We start from the raw sequence: 18510 nt of genomic DNA, 5'->3' as shown, positions 1-18510 counted from the left end.
ACGAAGTTTTAGACTTCTGTATTGCGTTACGGATGTTCGATTTAGCTACAAGGCTTAGAAAATTAATTAGACGCGTTCTCGCAAATTTCAAGTTATTAAGTAGTAACAAGGCATTTTGCAAAAGTTATCAAATATTCAGACCAACAACCAACAAACCGAACTGAAGTGAAGAAAGGATTGAATCAAAGGACTTGTTTGTAGTCTTTGCGTGTGACTGTAAATTTTGAAACAATTTTTGCGGTTTTATCAATTCAAGCTCACTCCACAATTGTTTCAACTATCTGGTAAATCAATGAAATAGTTATTCGTCGTGTAAATATGACTTGAAACTAAACTTACTCTAATACAATAGTAAGCTCTAATTTTTTGAGCTCCGAATAATTTTTAATCGATCATACATGTCCTGAAAATCACAGTATAAGATGAAATTTGGTTGGAGTGTTTTCATTTTATTCCATATAAGCGTGTAGTAAATCCTCTAAGGTACACGTTTCAAATTGATCAAATTTTATGTGGATGAAATTTAATTGTGAAATTCAGAAAGAGTGTCGAAACGTTTCTTCTGTGGCAAACTATTTCGTAGGCTTAAAATTCGATCTCCCTTTTTTAATTTGAAATAAGGGTAAATTGAGCCAATTGAAGTCCATATATTCAAAATTTATTCACTACTGTATCAGGATTTGGTCAAACGGATAGTTTAAATCATCAACTGTAGTTATATGATCGGATAAATGTTATTACATCAAATAGTCTATTTTGAAATTTCATGATCTTAATAATAATAGAAATGTTTCAAGACCAAATTATAATATTAGTTTTGTGTAATAAGAATGTAAAATAAAAAGGGGGTTTTGAAATCTGAAAAAAGTTTAAAATAAGACAATACAAATAAAGGATTTTATGTGAAATTAAGTATCATTAAGTAACGGGATAACAAAATTAAATGAAATGACGTGTATTTTTGGTTTAGAGTCAAAATTACTAAAGCAAAAATGTATAAATAATTGATCAATTCCACAGTTGTGTAATTGACAATAGGTTTTTTAATTCATATTTTGCAACTACATACAAATTCAATTGATAAATTATCAAAATGGTTTTCGGATTCGGTAAAGACGACGATAAAAACGATTCAAGAAGAGGCAACAACCAAGATTCATATGGTTCATCAAACACTGATGACAATGATTTCTCATCATCATCAAGAAGAAACAAGAATGATGATGACAATTATGGATCTTCATCACTGAATACTTTTGGTGGAAGTGGTGACAATGACGACTCATATGGTTCATCAAATAAAAGAGGTGGTGATGATAATTATGGAACTTCATCATATGGTAATGATAATGACGATTCATATGGATCATCAAATAGAAAATCAGGAAACGATTCTTATGGATCTTCATCATTTGGTAATGATAATGATAATTCTTATGGTTCATCAAATAAACAAAGTGGATCTTATGGAAACGACAATGATGACTCTTATGGTTCATCAAATAGAAAATCAGGAAATGATTCTTATGGAACTTCATCATATGGTAATGATAATGACGATTCTTATGGTTCTTCGAACAAACAAAGTGGATCATATGGAAATGATAATGATGATTCATATGAATCATCAAATAGAAGAGGTGGTAATGATGATTCATACGGTGCTTCAACTTCATCTTATGGCGATAACAATAATGATGATTCTTATGGTTCCTCAAACAGAAGAGGAGGTAATGATTCATACGGTAATTCAGATTACTAATTATTGAATGCTTGATTCTATAGGTTTTTGTTTTTTTAGTAGTAAAATCAAATTGATGTATTGTCATTTGGAAAGGTTGATTATAATGTAATTCTTAAGCGATAGTCGAGGGAGTAGAATAGACTTATTTCTAATCTATTTTAAACGGTCTTTTAATGCTCTTTGGTCAGATTCTTCAAAGCTAGGGCAACGAAGGAAATCACGTCTTCTTTTATAGAAGTGATCGTTCAGATTTTACTAAAGTATGTCTTACTCAACAGCTCGAAACACTCAGGTCAAGTATAATTTTGTTCTCATCTTGATAAATCCGTGATATTAATCAAAACAATAATGCTCGGTAAGTGACACTCTGATGTTCGACTTTGAGTCTTCATCGTTCGTTTCAAAATTATCTTATTCTCCGCATTAAATGTGGGTAAAAACTGTATGATAAAAGTAAAAATATATATTATAACGGAGCATATAAAACTTGAGTTACATATTTACTTTTATATCTAACAATTGAAGCAACAGCTAAAGTATTATGTTTTATTGAAGTAGTAGCTAAATGATTTAAAACAACATGATTTGGTATTGGAATAGCACCTGAATTATTATCATTACTATTATTAAAATTATTTAATATAACACTTTCTAAATGAGGAGGTAATTGAGGTGGATGTAACCAAGCTTGTTGTTGACCATTATTTGATCTTGATTGTTTATCTATTGCAACATAATATTGTTCCATTACTTTTGGATCAGTAAAAATTGGTGGAATATCTGTTATATATTCATAATTTGGATATAATCCATCATTTTCTTCATTATCATGATATCTTGAATATCCATTACCCATATCATCATCATCATTTGTTAATCTCCACATTGAATCTGTTCTTGATCTATGTGATGATGTTGATGATCTACGACTTATTAATCCACTTTTAATATGACTGATTCCAGATGTAGTAGGTTCATCTGTTTTTTGTGATTCTTGTGATGGTTGTTGTTGATTATTGATTTGTTCTTCTTTTGATTGGAGTAATTTATTTTGTTCATCTAATTGATGTTGAACACTTTCTGGAGTAATTTCAATATAATTTACAAAATTCCCCATTTGATCAGTTGCAGTAGGTAAAAAATCAGAAAATCTTAATTCATTATCAACAACAAATCTGAATCTATGAGTTCCAACTGGTAAACCTAATGTTATTTGATAATTCCCATCAGGTTGTTTTACTAACCCAATCATTTTTCTCCAATTTGTGAAAGATCCTGTTACATATACTTTTTCACCACCTTGAACCCATTTTATATCTACTGGAACCGTGGATGCTTCAGGAGGAGGTGGGGGAGGTTGCTGCTGTATCTGTTGTTGTTGTGTTTGTGGTTGTGGTTGGTGTGATTGGTGTTGTTGTTGTTGTTGTTGTTGTTGTTGTTGTTGTTGTTGTTGTTGTTGTTGTTGCTGTTGTTGTTGCTGCTGCTGCTGCTGTTGTTGTTGGGATTGTTGTATGTGTTGTTGGGTTTCGGTTTGACTTTGCTGATGATGATCTTTATTCTGACCATTGAGTTCAGGTACATTTGATGATTGAGGCTGTACTTTTTGTTGTTGACTATGCTGATTTAAATTTGATAACGAACGATCTATATGCATTCTGTCTTCTTCTGGTACATCGTGATTCTGAGTAATATGATCATTATTAATATTTGTTGTATGAGACGGTTCGTTATTATTATGTAAAATATTTGATTCTTTGGTATCTATATTCATTCGATCCAAATCGATACTATCTGCTGTGGCTGTCATTGTGTATCTATATTGTAAATTGTATATTTTATTCTAGTGGTGTTGACGTTGACATAAAAAATAAAGCGATTGACTATGTTATTGATTGTAATAGATTTAGTGATTGGACTTATAATATTGCACTGCCCTGTTTTTCCAACAAATTGATCTAATATTGATTATAGTGGTTAAGCAATGATGTGAATATGGTTGATTGTGAAGTCTTAACAAGAAGATGACTAGAATGGTTTTTGATAAATAGTATTAGATTTGTATTTAAATTGAGAATAATGAAACTTAATTTGATCAAATTTTTTGTTTTTGTTTTATCTTTTTTTTTTCTTTCGCTGCACCCGTTTCTTCTTTAATTCAATGTGAATCAAAGGGGTAATGTATTTAAGCGATGGAAGGATATATGAGAGGTTTAACTATACTTCGATAGCTTTTATAACGGGTTTAGTTTAGTTTATAATTCAGAAGTATTGATGATCATTTATTTCAAACACTCATCTACAAGGCGTCAAATCATATCTTTTATTATCATTTTTTTATTTTTCTCTTTTCCATTTAACCCTTTTTAAAATAATGTAACATTTATTAAAAATAAGAAATGACGAATAAAATATATGTCATTGATTTCTAAACTAAGATATAGATTCACGACACTCAGTCAAACTATAACCATTATCTTCAAGAATCATGATAATTGATATATATGATGGACAATTGCACTGTCATCCTTAGTATCTGAATATATCAATCATCGCATAAATATCACATCTATCATTCAAGATTTGGAACAGCTTTTGACACATCTTACTATCTTTAAATCCATTTGATTCTCTTTATTTCAACATAAATAGCTCCGTAAACATCTTCGTAAATATCTTCATGATGATCCCTATTAATTCTACTGCTTCAAGTTCAATATTGGAAGTAGAATTATTTTATATCTACTGCTTTTTATTTTGTAAATTATTAATATTCGTAGATATAGCATGATATATTAGTATCAATATTATTGAAGCAAAACCAAATGTTAAGGCTATAGTATTCAATTGATCATCCAGTATCATTCTTAATTTTGGTATCTGAGTGGTTTGGGGTGTTCAAGTAGATGGAATTATTGACTATTCGATTTTAATATAATCTCGTGTCCTCAACTCATTAAATAAATTTGATTTTTCAAAATATCGTCATTGAGAGTACGCGCGCGAAAATGAAGGAGCATGTAAGGTTTCAAATTTATCATTTATTTTGCAACTCATCTAAGACATTCACATTTTTAACTGAAAACTCAAAAGTATCGACGTGTATAGAAATATGTTGGCATATCTGAAACAAATACGATCATGTTTGCAAAACATTATACGGTTACAACATCATAAGACTCATCACCTTATTCAAATTAGGCAATCATCAAGTAAGTCTCCCACATCCGGGACCAAAATCACAAATGAAGAAGGAATTTCACAACCAAAACTAACAACCAAACTTGAAAAACCTAAAAAGAAAGCAAAACACCAACCAAAGACTCTTATAAATGAGATGCAACAATTGAGGACCCAAAATCTAACATCAAAATCGAATTTACCACCATGGATTAAACGTGAACTTACTCAAAAACAAAAATATGAAAGATGGAATCCAAAAAGAAAATTAACAAGACAAGAAATGATTAAATTAAAAGAATTAAAAGAAACTTTTTCAAATTATAGAAGTATTGATTTAGCTCAATTTTTTCATATTTCACCAGAAGCAGTTAGAAGAATTTTAAAATCAAAATGGGTACCTAATGAAATTGATGAAGATAGAATTATGAGAAGAAAAGAGAAACAGATGATGATTAGACAAGAGAATAAAATGAAGGAAAAACTTAACCGAGACGGATTCAAGTATCGACTGTCTTCTAATCGATTTTTGAAGAAAAGAATAGAAAATGATGATGAAGAATTTAATTCAAATTATGATAGAATTCAAAGTAAATTTTAGCATATCAGTAATTATCATTCGGCATTATCTCATTAAACTTGTCCACTCATATATAATCCTTTAATACTTCTAATCTCATTTTTAGTATCAACTACAATATTTCTTTTCTTTACTTTTTTCCCAAATTCATCAATACCTAAATCAAGCATAAATATTTCATTATCATCAAAATAAACTAAATCAGATTTATTTTGTAAATCTTTTATAGCAAAATTAACACTTTTATAATTAGTTAAATCTGACATTTTATAAGTTCTTACATTTTCATTTAATAAATTAGACATTTTTTTTAATTTTAAATGAAGTTGAGTCTGACCTAATTTATCTTCTTCTTCTACATTATTTGATGATTCAGTTTGAATTATTGCATCTGAATATAATTTCCCATTTCTTCTTATTGCAACTATTGGTATATAACTTATTTTAGTGATTGTTTTTAAATATAAATCTCTTAAATTTGTCCTTATACATTCCAATAAATCCAATCTTCTAATGTTTCTTGTTTCTAATAAAGGTTTTAAAATAAATAATCCTATTGCATAAGTTATTATTAATGATAATGATGCTCCATGAGTTAATTTTATTAAATAGATCAATAATTCAGATTTTGATCTTGGACTTCGTAAGTTGTATACAGATGGATCAAATGATGATTCTGGTATCGTTAGAATTGGTACTGATGACATTTTTCTATGTAAAATTGTAGAATGATCTGGTTGTATTTATTGATCAGAAAGATATTTAAATATTTTGTGGAGATTAACAACCGTGGAAATTTTACGTCGTTTTTGTTATGACATTAATTCATGACAATTATTGTTTTGTAATTAAACATGGATCAAATATCGAATTACTTCACCAATTGATTCCGAAATAAGCTTAAATAAGTCCTGAAATGGCAAAGTCTAGGGTAATAGATAGCAGTGACGATGAGAAAGAATATTCAAACTCACCAGCATTAGGGTCTGACTTCAATGATGATGAAGAAGAAGAGGAGGAGGAAGATGATGATGGAGAGGATTTTACATATAAAGGCGAAGATTCAATTGCAAGACTTGCTCGAGAAAGAAAGCAATCAATATTAACACAGGAACAAGAAGAGGAAGAAGACGATGATGAAGAGGACGATGAAGATGTTGATGAAGATGAACTTGAAGAAGAAGAAGAAGACGATTTAGCAGAACTGAGTGAAGAACAAGATGCTGATAATGATGAAAATTTCAATATAGAAGATATAGATGAAGATCTTGAACCAAAAGATGAATACGAAGCAGAAGACGATGAAGATATTAAAAATGTTAAAGCTGTAAAACCAGTTAAAAGTTCACCACAACGATCTATTAAGATTAAAATTAAACCACCTACTTTAAAAAACGATTCATCAACAAATACACCTCCTTCAAAAGTTAGCACTGAAACTGAAACTGATACAAGAAGTAGTAGGAAACGACAGATTAATTATTATCAAGATGATGGACTTGATTTTTCAGATGATTTATCAGATGTTGAAGATATACCACCTTCATTACCTATTAAAAAAATCAAAATCAAATCATCTACCAAAACTCAACCACAAGACCTTGATCCAGATCTTTTACTTACAGATGAAGAAAATGAATATAATCAAAATTCAGCAAATGATATATCAAAAATGACTGAAAGACAACGTGCAAGATTAAATGCTGAAGCATCAGTTGGATTAGAAGAACAATATTTAGAATTAGATTCAAGTGGTAAAAAATCAAAAAATAAAAAACAAGTTAAAATTGAAACAGAAGAAGAAATAGCTTTAAGAAAAGCAGAAAATGCAAGAAAAAGAATGGATTATAAAAATAAAATGTTGGAAGAAGAAAAAAGAGATACTTTAAATAAATTATTAAAAAGAAGAGCTACTAAATCAAGAGAAATAATTACTGATGATAAAGAAGGTACACCTGGTGAAGAATTAAATACATTTTATAAAGAAAGAAGACCAATGTTGAAACATCCTGCTTTTATACGGTATGTTAATAATACTACTAGTTTGAAAGGTAATTCGATTCTAGCTTATAATCCTTAACCTTAATATATGTTTATGTTGTGTATGTTTAGTTCGTATATTTCTGTTTTAAGTTTTTGCAAATGAACTTTGCTGTCATCAATAATCATTTAACGAAATATCCAAACTTTCTAACACGGGTTTAAAAACACAAACTCTTCTATGGCTGCCAAAAAGATCTTATACTTCCTAAAGTCATATTTAAAAGAAAAACATTTCATATGGAATGATCTTGATGATCGCAAATAAGGATACCTTCCACACAGCGCCAATCACTTTAGTTTCGCTTTTGACTAATTTCATATGTGTATCAAAGCTGTTAGGCTTGAACGATATTTTTTGCTTAGCTACATTTATAACCAGATTATGGCCCTTCAGTTGATAGCTTTTGATAGCTTACCAGTACGTTAAATGTAGCTAAGCAAAAAAACGTCCAAGCAGGAAATACCTAAGCAGGCTAACATCTTTGATACACAAAATTTTGCCAAATATAACGCAGTAGATCCTATAACTGTAAATCCATTAATATATCAAGACTGTTAGTACTATGAATGTTTGCATTCGTGCCATTGTGACGTATAGATTTTGTATCGATCAGTTGATGAACAAAGAAAAGACGAAAAAAAAAAAAAAAGAGCGAAATCGAAATTTAAACTGAACTGAAAAATTCTTTGATGTAGGACAAAATTGAAAATTGATAAACAAAACCTTACACTATTTATAATAAAATATCAATTCCATATCACATAGTTAATTGATCAAAGAGATAGTTGGTAAAATTGGAATATACCACTACAGAGATATAGTTTAGTTTTGCAATTAATATTGTATGAAGAATTTACTGCTGCAACAACAGCAGATCTTTAATCAGACACCACAAACTCAATATCAACAACCTCCTTCATCTGCAGATAAGAGGAATTTTACTGCTAATTCATTCAATCAACAACAACAACAACAGCAGCAATTTCAATCGCCAGTGAATAATCAGGTACAGCTGCAACAAACCAAATTAAAGAGTGAAAAACAGAATTCAAAAAAACCCATCATGACTCCTTCTCAATCATTTTCTCAACAACCTCAACCATTACAAAATTCAACAAGACCAGGCTTACAAAGAAATGCAAATTTTAGTGGTAGTCCTATAAGTTCTCAATCTATACAAACTAATGGACAACAAGCTATAAATAATAATAATAATGGAAATTCATTACAGAAATCAAATAATAATAATAATCAAAATCAACCTCATTCTTCAAATAATAATTCTCAAGGTCATACTCCAATAATTGGAAATCAACAACCTCCAAAACCACCACAACCTCAACAGCAAATACCGCCTCAAGCACAAGGACAAGTAATTCCACCTCAACAACAACAACAACAGCAGCCGCAACAACTACAACAACCTAATCGAATGAATCAATCTCCAATGTATCAACAACAACCACCACCACAATTCAATAATTTTGGAATTCCTCCAGGAGTAAATTTGGCGAACTTGTCACCAGCTCAACGACAAATGCTCATGCAACAACAAATGCAACAACAACAACAACAACAACAACAGCAACAGCCATTACACTCACAACAACCTTTTCAACAACAATTCCATCCTCAACAACAAATGCCAAAACAACAAATCCCGCCTTCCCAACAACAACAACAAGGAATAATGCAACAACAACAACAAATCCCTCAATCAAAACCTAATAATATAAACAGTTTAAATTCAAATGAAATAATACAACAACAAGAATTAAATACAAGAATTATAAAAAGAAATTTAGGTAATGCAGCATCAATGAGAGTATTAGATTTAATTGATTTTATAACAAATGAAAATTTTGAAAATTTAAAACATATAGAATTTTGGCAAAGAATTATACCTGCTTATTTTATACCTAATGCAATTTTGAAGTTGAATTTTAAAAAAGTGAAAGTTAAGAATAAAGATAAAGATGGAAAAGATAAAAATGAAAATGAAAAAGAGAGAGATCTAAGTGAAATAACAGGGTTAGATTTTGAATTTTTAAAAAATGTATCAACAACATCAACAACTACACCAAAAGCATCAACATCATCTTCAACTAATCAACCTTCTTCTCCAAATAATGAAAACGATCAATTTCATAATTTTGAAATAAATATATCAACAATTCCATATTTTTTAACAAAATCAATAGAAAATTCAACAATTTCAAAATTTCAAATATTCATAACAAATTTAAAATTTCAAGTTTTAAATAATGGATCAGTTATAATTTTTGCGAAATTAACAATAAATTTAAATTATATTGATAATTCAATCAAGCAATTATTGGGAAATTTTAAAGTTTTAATGAGTAAAGATTTAAGAATTGAATGGATTAATATTGAAATTTTAAAATATGAAAATTTATTTAATTTTGAATCATTAACTAATCAAAATAATAATGATTTAAATAAAATTTTTGAAAATTCAATAACTAATCAAAATCAAGAAACTTTCGGATTAGATAAAAATAGTATCAAGAGTTTACAAATTAATGATATTTTTAATTCAATGAGACATTTAATTGAATTTAGTCATTTGAATAATTTACAACTGCCTCAAAGAGCATTAGAATTGGTAGTTAATAGTAATACTAACCTACCCAATCAACAACAACAACCACCAACCAATGGACAACAACCAATAAGGAATCAACCACCTCAGAATAAGAAATAGAATAGAACACTTTTTTTGTAATGTATTACTAAGTAGCACGTAAAACTTTACTTCTTGTTAAATGAATAATTCTGATAAACCACTCTTTTCATTGCTCTTTTTGATAAACAACCAAGTCTCTTCATATCTGTGGCAAGTATCTCATTACATCAAATTTTGTTAAAAAGTCGTTATTACAAGCCATAATCCTAACCTAAATCTCATACAATTACGAAACTTACAATAGAAAGATCGACGATCGATCTAAGATAATACCAATCGAAGTGAAATACGAGTGATCTTCACTCTAAAATCATACAAAATTTTCAAGAACATTGTTAATAACTGAACGTTTAAATTTAGTGAGAAGGTTGATCATCATTTAACTAAAATTTATTTTTGATTTGTTTAGAAGAAAACGTTCGATTAACTTTATAACTTTCTCCTCGTTTATACCTTCTGTAAAATTTCTCACGTAAATCCAGAAGTTAAGCACTAGATCCAAGAATCTATATAATTAGTTTGATTCTTCTTCATCTATCATAACTTTATTAATGACTATTTCAACAAATAGCCAAATGTATACATCTTTTGTGGGGAAGTACAATTTCAAGAATCAAAAACGACTAAAGCTTCCTATTGTTAAAAAAATATCATCGTACATGCATATAATTCAAGAATAATTACGATAAAGAACCAGAGGACCAAAACCATACATACAAATATAAATATTTACGAATTTATACATGAATTAGAATAAAGACAAAATTTGGACTTAACTTTTTACTATTGTTTTTGTGCGAACACTACTCAAAAATTTAAAACAAAATAAAACAATACAAGTTGATGCAATGGTTATTACCAGATACAAATGGTTAGAAATTTAATAATGTTTGATATAATTAAGGATTAAACCCACATAAATTGAGGGGTTATTCATGTACTTTTTTGGGTAGATGTTGGTTTGTAGTTTGTTTAACAATATGAAACAAATTCTTTTTCAACTTCCTTTTGATATTTACATTCCAAATTTAGTTATTCTTTAGAATGTTAGCTACATACTTTAATTTTTAATGAGATCGGTTTTACTTAATTTGAGTTTATTCAATGATACATATTTTTCAAATTTACAAATTTTACATGATGCAAGTTCTGATTATTGTTTAAAACAAATTTCAATTTTTGAGACCGTATAATTCAACAATAAAATTTACCTTGTCGTTTACATGGTAAATCTAAAATTTTTGATTTATTGCAATTTTCTATTTTTTGACTCTTACATCGTCTCTTGAATTTAATTTTTCTTCTCATTATACTCTCAACAAGAATATTGATTGAAAAACATCTTATATAGCAATTAAAAAAATTGAAAAAATCGATCTTACACAACTTCTTGTCTAAATTAGATGATTTAGAATAATAGATGTTAGAGTATTTTTGATGCCGTTGCAGATGAAACTGCGAATTTCTCAAATATGAAATTCCCCCGTAGTTTTAAATCTCGATGGTTATGAATTCTGAGTTATGAATTTTGAGATTTGAGATTCTATAATTATAGGGGGAGAGATTGTGCATTAAGGGGTTAAACTATTAAAAAATGAATAAATTTCAATTTTCAGAACGAATGACCTAGTTTAAACTTGTTGCACTTTCGATGGTCGTTACTTTAAAAAAGTTTTATTTGGCATTCATTAAATTTGATTAGTTATGTTGCAACTTTAAGAATATTCAATTTTTTTGTTGTTTTATATTTCTTAAACCAATTGTTTAACAAAACAACTAATACAATTTACTCTCTTCTACTTACTGTGCTTAAACCAATTTTTACACCCTAATTTCTAGATTATGAAAATTAGAATATGATATTTTTATTTTTTGGGTAAATCTTTCGAACATCTATTGTATTTAATTGTTCTATTCTCACTTCAATCATGCTAATTTTTATATCAATGTTCTTCAAATTCAAATTGTGATTCAAAATCTCAGCCCTAAAGTTACAATTTATGCTCTTATTAGGCTGATCATTCTTTCTGTACAAAACACCTAAAGTATTTAAATTTTTTTACTCTAATCGTATTCAACGACAAATTAAAATGAACATTTCTCGAAAATTTACGAAAATCATGAAATTTCTCGAAAATCCTCGACAATCATGAAATTCTAATTTATAAACTTAACTTCGTAACAACGGTTTCTAGAGCAATATACTTACTTTGCCTCAACAAATATAAGAAACAATTCTATTGTTTAACATGAAAGGCTATTCACTAAAAGAAACAGAAGAAAACATGGTGCTTTCGAAGCTGGTATTTACTATGCATATGAGTTTGTTTTGTAAATACTCTTTGGTAAATCCTATAAAATTACAACATAAGTGTATATTCTTCGAATTCATTAATTGTTTTGGTGTTACAATTCCTTTTCGAAAAATAGTGACTTACTTTAAAAGTTAGTGTTAGACTATACTTACCCTATAAAGAGTGAATTAAAATCATTGCGGCCATTGTATTGATTGATAATCATTCATATTGGAAATATTAGATTCCTGCAATATTCTTGTTTTTTGTGTTATTTTGCGTAAATACATACAAATCCGCCTCTAATATGTAGAGTTTTGTGTATTATCAAAACTTTAAAGTTTAATCAGTCTATACAATCAAGATGAAATTTGTCTTTGAATAGTCACCCACAAATTAGTTGAAATCTTAGAATATTGATTAAGAAAGTTAATATTTAGTAAAAATCATCTTTTTAATATACTATTAGTGTATTTCACTTCCCTGTAAAGGGATTCTAGGGATATGCCCTTTACAAAATCAATACAATAAAAATGATGTAATTTTTTTAGTTTTTTCTTTTTATGAACAGGGCTTCAATTAATGATTCAAAATGTAATTGATAAGAGGGGTTATAATTGATTTTTAATTAGAGCTCATTGATTTATGAGACATTTGACTGACTAACCAATGCATGACTTGAGATCATCAAAAAAAGAATGCATTTGCATACATGATCAAAGGTTTTATGATTTTAAATTTACGGGACCATAAATGAATATTAGCAATCCGAAACAAGATGTAACATAAGGATCAACAAGTTTAGACTCTTTAAAGAGCAAGTTCGTAAAACAAACAACAAATAAGTCTATTGTCGTGCCATGAACAAACAAGGGAAAGGAAATGTATCGAGTCTAATAAATTTAATATATATCACCTCCACATAATTACTAAAAAAAATTTAAACATGTTTTAAAAAACCCTATAAACAGAGCTAAAACTGATTTTTTTGGTTTAGTCTACTTCAATTAATTAGATTATGCAGATACTATTAAACAACTAAATTTTGTTAATTACTTATTTATTTCGTATCATTAACTACTACACACATACAATTTTTCGTAGTAAATTACTGTTCTAATCATAAGGCTTCAAATTATTATAATTGGTTTTTTGATTGAAAGATGAGCAATAATATTATGTGTTGATAATTAGTGTTTTTTAATGTTGATAATTAGTGCTTTCTATTGTTTAATGTCAAAATTAAAAAAATAGAAGTCCAATTTTGGTAAAGAAACTTCTTATTTGAATTTTTGGTACGTACATGTACGTTTTTGACATGATTACCGGAAACAGTAAGTTTCTTTATAGATCAAAAAAGAAAAACAATCTGAAATTACGTTAGTATAGATTTGTTTAGTGGATTTTCGAAATTTATATCTAGCGTTTACAACTATTCTCAGCATCGCAAATCTTCAAAATAGTAAAATTTCATTTGATTTACTATACTTGAAGAGAAGAAATTTTAATGTAAAAATAACGACATCTGAAGTGAAATAACACTTGCTATTGGCTATCTAAGTACAACTTTGTAATTTCAAGTAAACTAAACACTATTGTATAACTACCCATGATGAACAACAATCTATATATTACAGTTTAAATCTAATCTTGTTTGTATATAATATTCAATGCTATAGTAATAATTAAATCTAAACCCTTATGACACAAAATCTAACTTTGTCTTGCATATAAAATAAATTTTTTAATTTAAATTTAATTAAAAAAATAGAAGTTATTATACATATTGAAATATAAAGCTCATTACATAATGTAAAACGAGTAATACAAATGTATCAATCTTAAAAATCAAGTAGTCAGTGTGTATTCTACCACTCCAGTTGCAAGTTCTGGAAGTTGATAAATCGTGTGAAAATAACAGAGTAAATAGAACTCTTCAACTCTCAAACCTCAGATCTTCTCCTATAAGTTCCTCATCATTCGTTTAAATTATAATAATAAAATAGAAGAAAAAATTAACAAAAATAGAAATAATTAAATTTTCTTTTTCCATTCAAGGGTTTAAATTGATCGTATGTAACATCCAATTAAAGACTAAAAATTCTCGCACCATTTGTATTTTGTTCCTTCCTACACCGGAAATTGGAGCTTATTTCTGCTTTCTTTTGAGTATAGCCTACTCCGAGTAGCCTGAAGAAACTTGTGCAAAATAGTTGTATAAAATTATCCGATAAACTTCTCAAAAAAATAATAAAAGATTTTTCTACGGATTCTCAGCTCTATGACTTGCTTTAATTGTTACAAATGTATAGTGGTTGGCCTATAATTTACTCAAACAAATTTGAGCCATATAATTTCTGATCAAAACTTATTTATGGTATAATTTAGTCTAACAAATACGGACAGGATAACTTAAGAAGTTTAGTTTCAAATAAATCCACTTTTCGTATATTATACTTTTGAGCAAATTAAATCAATTTCACTACTATTTCATACGGTTAGAAAGTCATTAATGAATGAATTTCATTTCATATTCAATATTTTAAATGGAAGTGTAAAATTTTTTTTTTTTTTTTTTTTTCTTTTTTTTTTTACTGAACCACCGCTTAACTTTAACTATAAATTTTATACCTGAGATCTGCCAAAAGTATAAAGTTTAATATCACTAGCGTTTCATATTTCCGCCTAAATTTCATAATTCAGTCACGCTATATATTTTATCCTGTTTAGTAGTGTATAAGAGGGCACCGAACTTGATCTTATCATTGATATCTACTTTTGTCTTATTATACTACAAATGACAAATAAATTAATAATTTCTATTCTAAGTAGTCAATAATTATTATAGTATGTTTTAAACTAAAAAATAATACCTTTAGTAGCTTTTAGTATGAGCTTTTTCTTTTTCTTTTATTATTAGACTATAATTCATTAACACCCTTCGACGTAGTAAAGTAGTCATAAGGTGTAAGGTATAATTGTAATGTAGTTAAGTAATGATACACATTACGAAAATTTATTCGAAAATGTACGAGATGTTAAATTATTTTTTTTCTTAATTTAATTAAAGACTAAAAAAGTATAATATTGTCTAAGGTGGTTTTTATAATTTTTATTAAGTATCGTACCATAATCTAATAAAATTTTCAACAAGAGTATACAATAAATGACACTTGTATTAGTGTATCATTGTATCATTTAAGAGTGAAATAGAATCAGAAATAAAACAAAGACTTTAGTTAAAAATGCTTAAAACTTTTCACAATGTTAATTTATATTTATACAAACTAATGTCCCCATACATAGAAATATTTCTAAAAATATTCTAAGTATAAAGTACATATTTTCAAATCAACTTTCAATCAACCTCATTTACAAATACTTAATTCAAATCAAAAAGTTTTCAACTTCAAAGAATTAAATAATGTTGATTTTTAAACAAATATATTTATTACTTTGGTTATTTATAACTTCAGTATTATCATTAGATATTACGGAAAATAGAGTAGATAGAGGAACAATTGATTTAAATGTTGGAGATATTACAATTCATTCTGGAGCATATTGGTCAATTATAAATAATGCAGTTTCAGCATTTGTATCAAGTCTTAATGTTCAATCAAATGCAGGATTATATATTTCAAGTATTTCACCAATGATTTCATTACAAGTTACTTTATTAGGTTTATTAAATAATATTCAAAATGATGGTATAATTTCTTTTAACGCTTTAGCTTCATTAACTTCATCAACTTATAATTTAATTGGTATGTCATTTACAAATAATGGTGAAATGTATTTAGCTTCATCAGGAGTTTTACCAAGTGTTGTTAGTATTACTTCTGCTACTTGGAATAATAATGGTTTATTAGTATTTTATCAAAATCAAAGGACTTCTGGTGCTGTTAATTTAGGTACTCCTGCAATGACTATAAATAATAATGGTCAAATTTGTTTTCATAATCAAGTTTATACTCAAATGACTAAAATTGATGGTACTGGTTGTATAATAGCAGAAGAAAATTCCTCAATTTATATTTCAAATGCCTTATTACCTGTATCAACAGGTCAAACATTTTATTTAAAAGATGGTGCATCATCAATTATTGTTCAAGCTCTTTCAACTCCTCAAACTTTTAATATTAAAAATTTTGGTCAAGTAAATGGTGTTTCAAATAAAATTGGTTTAACAATTCCTTTAGTTACTATTCCTTTTATTAGTCAAGCTTATGATTATAATTCTGGTACTGGTATTTTAACATTAAGAGGTGCAGGTATGTTTAACATTTTTTTTTACATTCAAAATTTTTTTTTTTTTTCACATCAATCTTTTTCATGTGAGTTGCAATAGCTTTAATGTTTTAAATGATTCATTGAATTTCAAATTGTTGCAAATTATTGAAAAGTGATTTTGTGTTCGTGATTATTTTTTTTCAGTTACTAACTTTTATATGCAGGTTTATTATCACAAAGATTTAACATTGGTTTAGGATATGATAGTTCAAAATTTCAAATTGTTACAGATAATGGAGCAGGAATACCATCAACTATATTAGGATCTGTTGTTTATAATGGACCACCACCAAATCCAGGTTTACCATCTCAATGTATCGCCTGTAAACCACCACCATCTATTCCAGGTGCTGAACCAACTGAATATACTACAACTATTACAACAACAAATACTGCTGGTCAAACAATAACTCAAACTGGTATTGTTGATGTTAGTACTGATTCTGCTGGTTCATTCACAAGTACTACAAGTTTTTTTTCAACACCAACTGCTTACACAACAACTTGGACTACAACTGATTCAACAGGTGCAACTCAAACTGAATCTGGTATAGTTACTCAATCAGGAACTTCAATAAGTACTTACACTACATTTCCACCACCAATTACAACTCAATATACTACTACTTGGACTACGACAGGAACCGATGGATCAGTTTCAACAGAATCAGGTATTGTTACTCAATCAGGAACTTCATTAACTACATTTACTACATTCCCACCACCAATTACTACTCAATATACTACTACTTGGACTACGACAGGAACCGATGGATCAGTTTCAACAGAATCAGGTATTGTTACACAATCAGGAACTTCATTAACTACAGTTACTACTTTCCCACCACCAATTACAACTCAATATACTACAACTTGGACAACTACTGGAACAGATGGATCAGTTTCAACAGAATCAGGTATAGTTACTCAATCAGGAACTTCTTTAACAACAGTTACTACATTCCCACCACCAATTACTACTGAATATACAACTACTTGGACAACCACTGGTACAGATGGATCTGAAATTACTGAATCAGGTATAGTTACTCAATCAGGAACTTCTTTAACAACAGTTACTACATTCCCACCACCAATTACTACTGAATATACAACTACTTGGACAACCACTGGTACAGATGGATCTGAAATTACTGAATCAGGTATAGTTACTCAATCTGGAACTTCATTAACAACTATTACAACATTCCCACCTCCAATTACAACTGAATATACAACTACTTGGACAACAACAGGAACAGATGGATCAGAAATTACAGAATCAGGTATAGTTACTCAATCAGGAACTTCTTTAACAACAGTTACTACATTCCCACCACCAATTACTACTGAATATACAACTACTTGGACAACCACTGGTACAGATGGATCTGAAATTACTGAATCAGGTATAGTTACTCAATCAGGAACTTCTTTAACAACAGTTACTACATTCCCACCACCAATTACTACTGAATATACAACTACTTGGACAACCACTGGTACAGATGGATCTGAAATTACTGAATCAGGTATAGTTACTCAATCTGGAACTTCATTAACAACTATTACAACATTCCCACCTCCAATTACAACTGAATATACAACTACTTGGACAACAACAGGAACAGATGGATCAGAAATTACAGAATCAGGTATAGTTACTCAATC

General features: G+C 28.5%; 7 protein-coding genes across 7 annotated transcripts; 5 read left to right on the top strand and 2 right to left on the bottom strand. All coding sequences in view use genetic code 12, as the record gives it.

Moving 5' to 3' along the window:
* Window positions 1–1093: 1093 nt before the first annotated feature.
* DDR48 (DNA damage-responsive protein 48) lies at window positions 1094–1762 on the top strand (the record flags this gene model as incomplete). The annotated part of the gene is made up of 1 exon (XM_051755922.1): window positions 1094–1762. One exon carries the CDS (start codon window positions 1094–1096, stop codon window positions 1760–1762), a length of 669 nt encoding a protein of 222 aa, XP_051615667.1.
* Window positions 1763–2210: 448 nt separating this feature from the next.
* Window positions 2211–3551, bottom strand: KGF55_001355 (protein kinase subunit beta; the record flags this gene model as incomplete). The annotated part of the gene is made up of 1 exon (XM_051755921.1): window positions 2211–3551. One exon carries the CDS (start codon window positions 3549–3551, stop codon window positions 2211–2213), a length of 1341 nt encoding a protein of 446 aa, XP_051615666.1.
* A 1302-nt stretch (window positions 3552–4853) lies between these two features.
* On the top strand, window positions 4854–5522 carry KGF55_001354 (uncharacterized protein; the record flags this gene model as incomplete). Its single annotated transcript, XM_051755920.1, has 1 exon — window positions 4854–5522. The coding sequence occupies one exon, from the start codon at window positions 4854–4856 to the stop codon at window positions 5520–5522; it is 669 nt and encodes a 222-aa protein (XP_051615665.1).
* Window positions 5523–5554: 32 nt separating this feature from the next.
* Window positions 5555–6208, bottom strand: PEX17 (Pex17p; the record flags this gene model as incomplete). Its single annotated transcript, XM_051755919.1, has 1 exon — window positions 5555–6208. The coding sequence occupies one exon, from the start codon at window positions 6206–6208 to the stop codon at window positions 5555–5557; it is 654 nt and encodes a 217-aa protein (XP_051615664.1).
* A 209-nt stretch (window positions 6209–6417) lies between these two features.
* Window positions 6418–7581, top strand: KGF55_001352 (uncharacterized protein; the record flags this gene model as incomplete). Its single annotated transcript, XM_051755918.1, has 1 exon — window positions 6418–7581. The coding sequence occupies one exon, from the start codon at window positions 6418–6420 to the stop codon at window positions 7579–7581; it is 1164 nt and encodes a 387-aa protein (XP_051615663.1).
* An 808-nt stretch (window positions 7582–8389) lies between these two features.
* Window positions 8390–10270, top strand: MFG1 (Mfg1p; the record flags this gene model as incomplete). The annotated part of the gene is made up of 1 exon (XM_051755917.1): window positions 8390–10270. One exon carries the CDS (start codon window positions 8390–8392, stop codon window positions 10268–10270), a length of 1881 nt encoding a protein of 626 aa, XP_051615662.1.
* A 5700-nt stretch (window positions 10271–15970) lies between these two features.
* Window positions 15971–18510, top strand: KGF55_001350 (uncharacterized protein; the record flags this gene model as incomplete). Its single annotated transcript, XM_051755916.1, has 2 exons — window positions 15971–16820; window positions 17004–18510. Coding segments are annotated over 2 exons (2357 nt in total), but the record flags the coding sequence as incomplete, so codon positions are not given.

The sequence above is a fragment of the Candida pseudojiufengensis genome (genome assembly GCF_024610245.1).
Source record: "Candida pseudojiufengensis strain CBS 10847 chromosome Unknown scaffold9, whole genome shotgun sequence".
Classification (NCBI taxonomy): Eukaryota; Fungi; Ascomycota; class Pichiomycetes; order Serinales; family Debaryomycetaceae; genus Lodderomyces; species Lodderomyces pseudojiufengensis.
The sequence above is the reverse complement of the archived record's forward strand: the minus strand, read 5'-3'. Positions and strand labels throughout refer to the sequence as shown.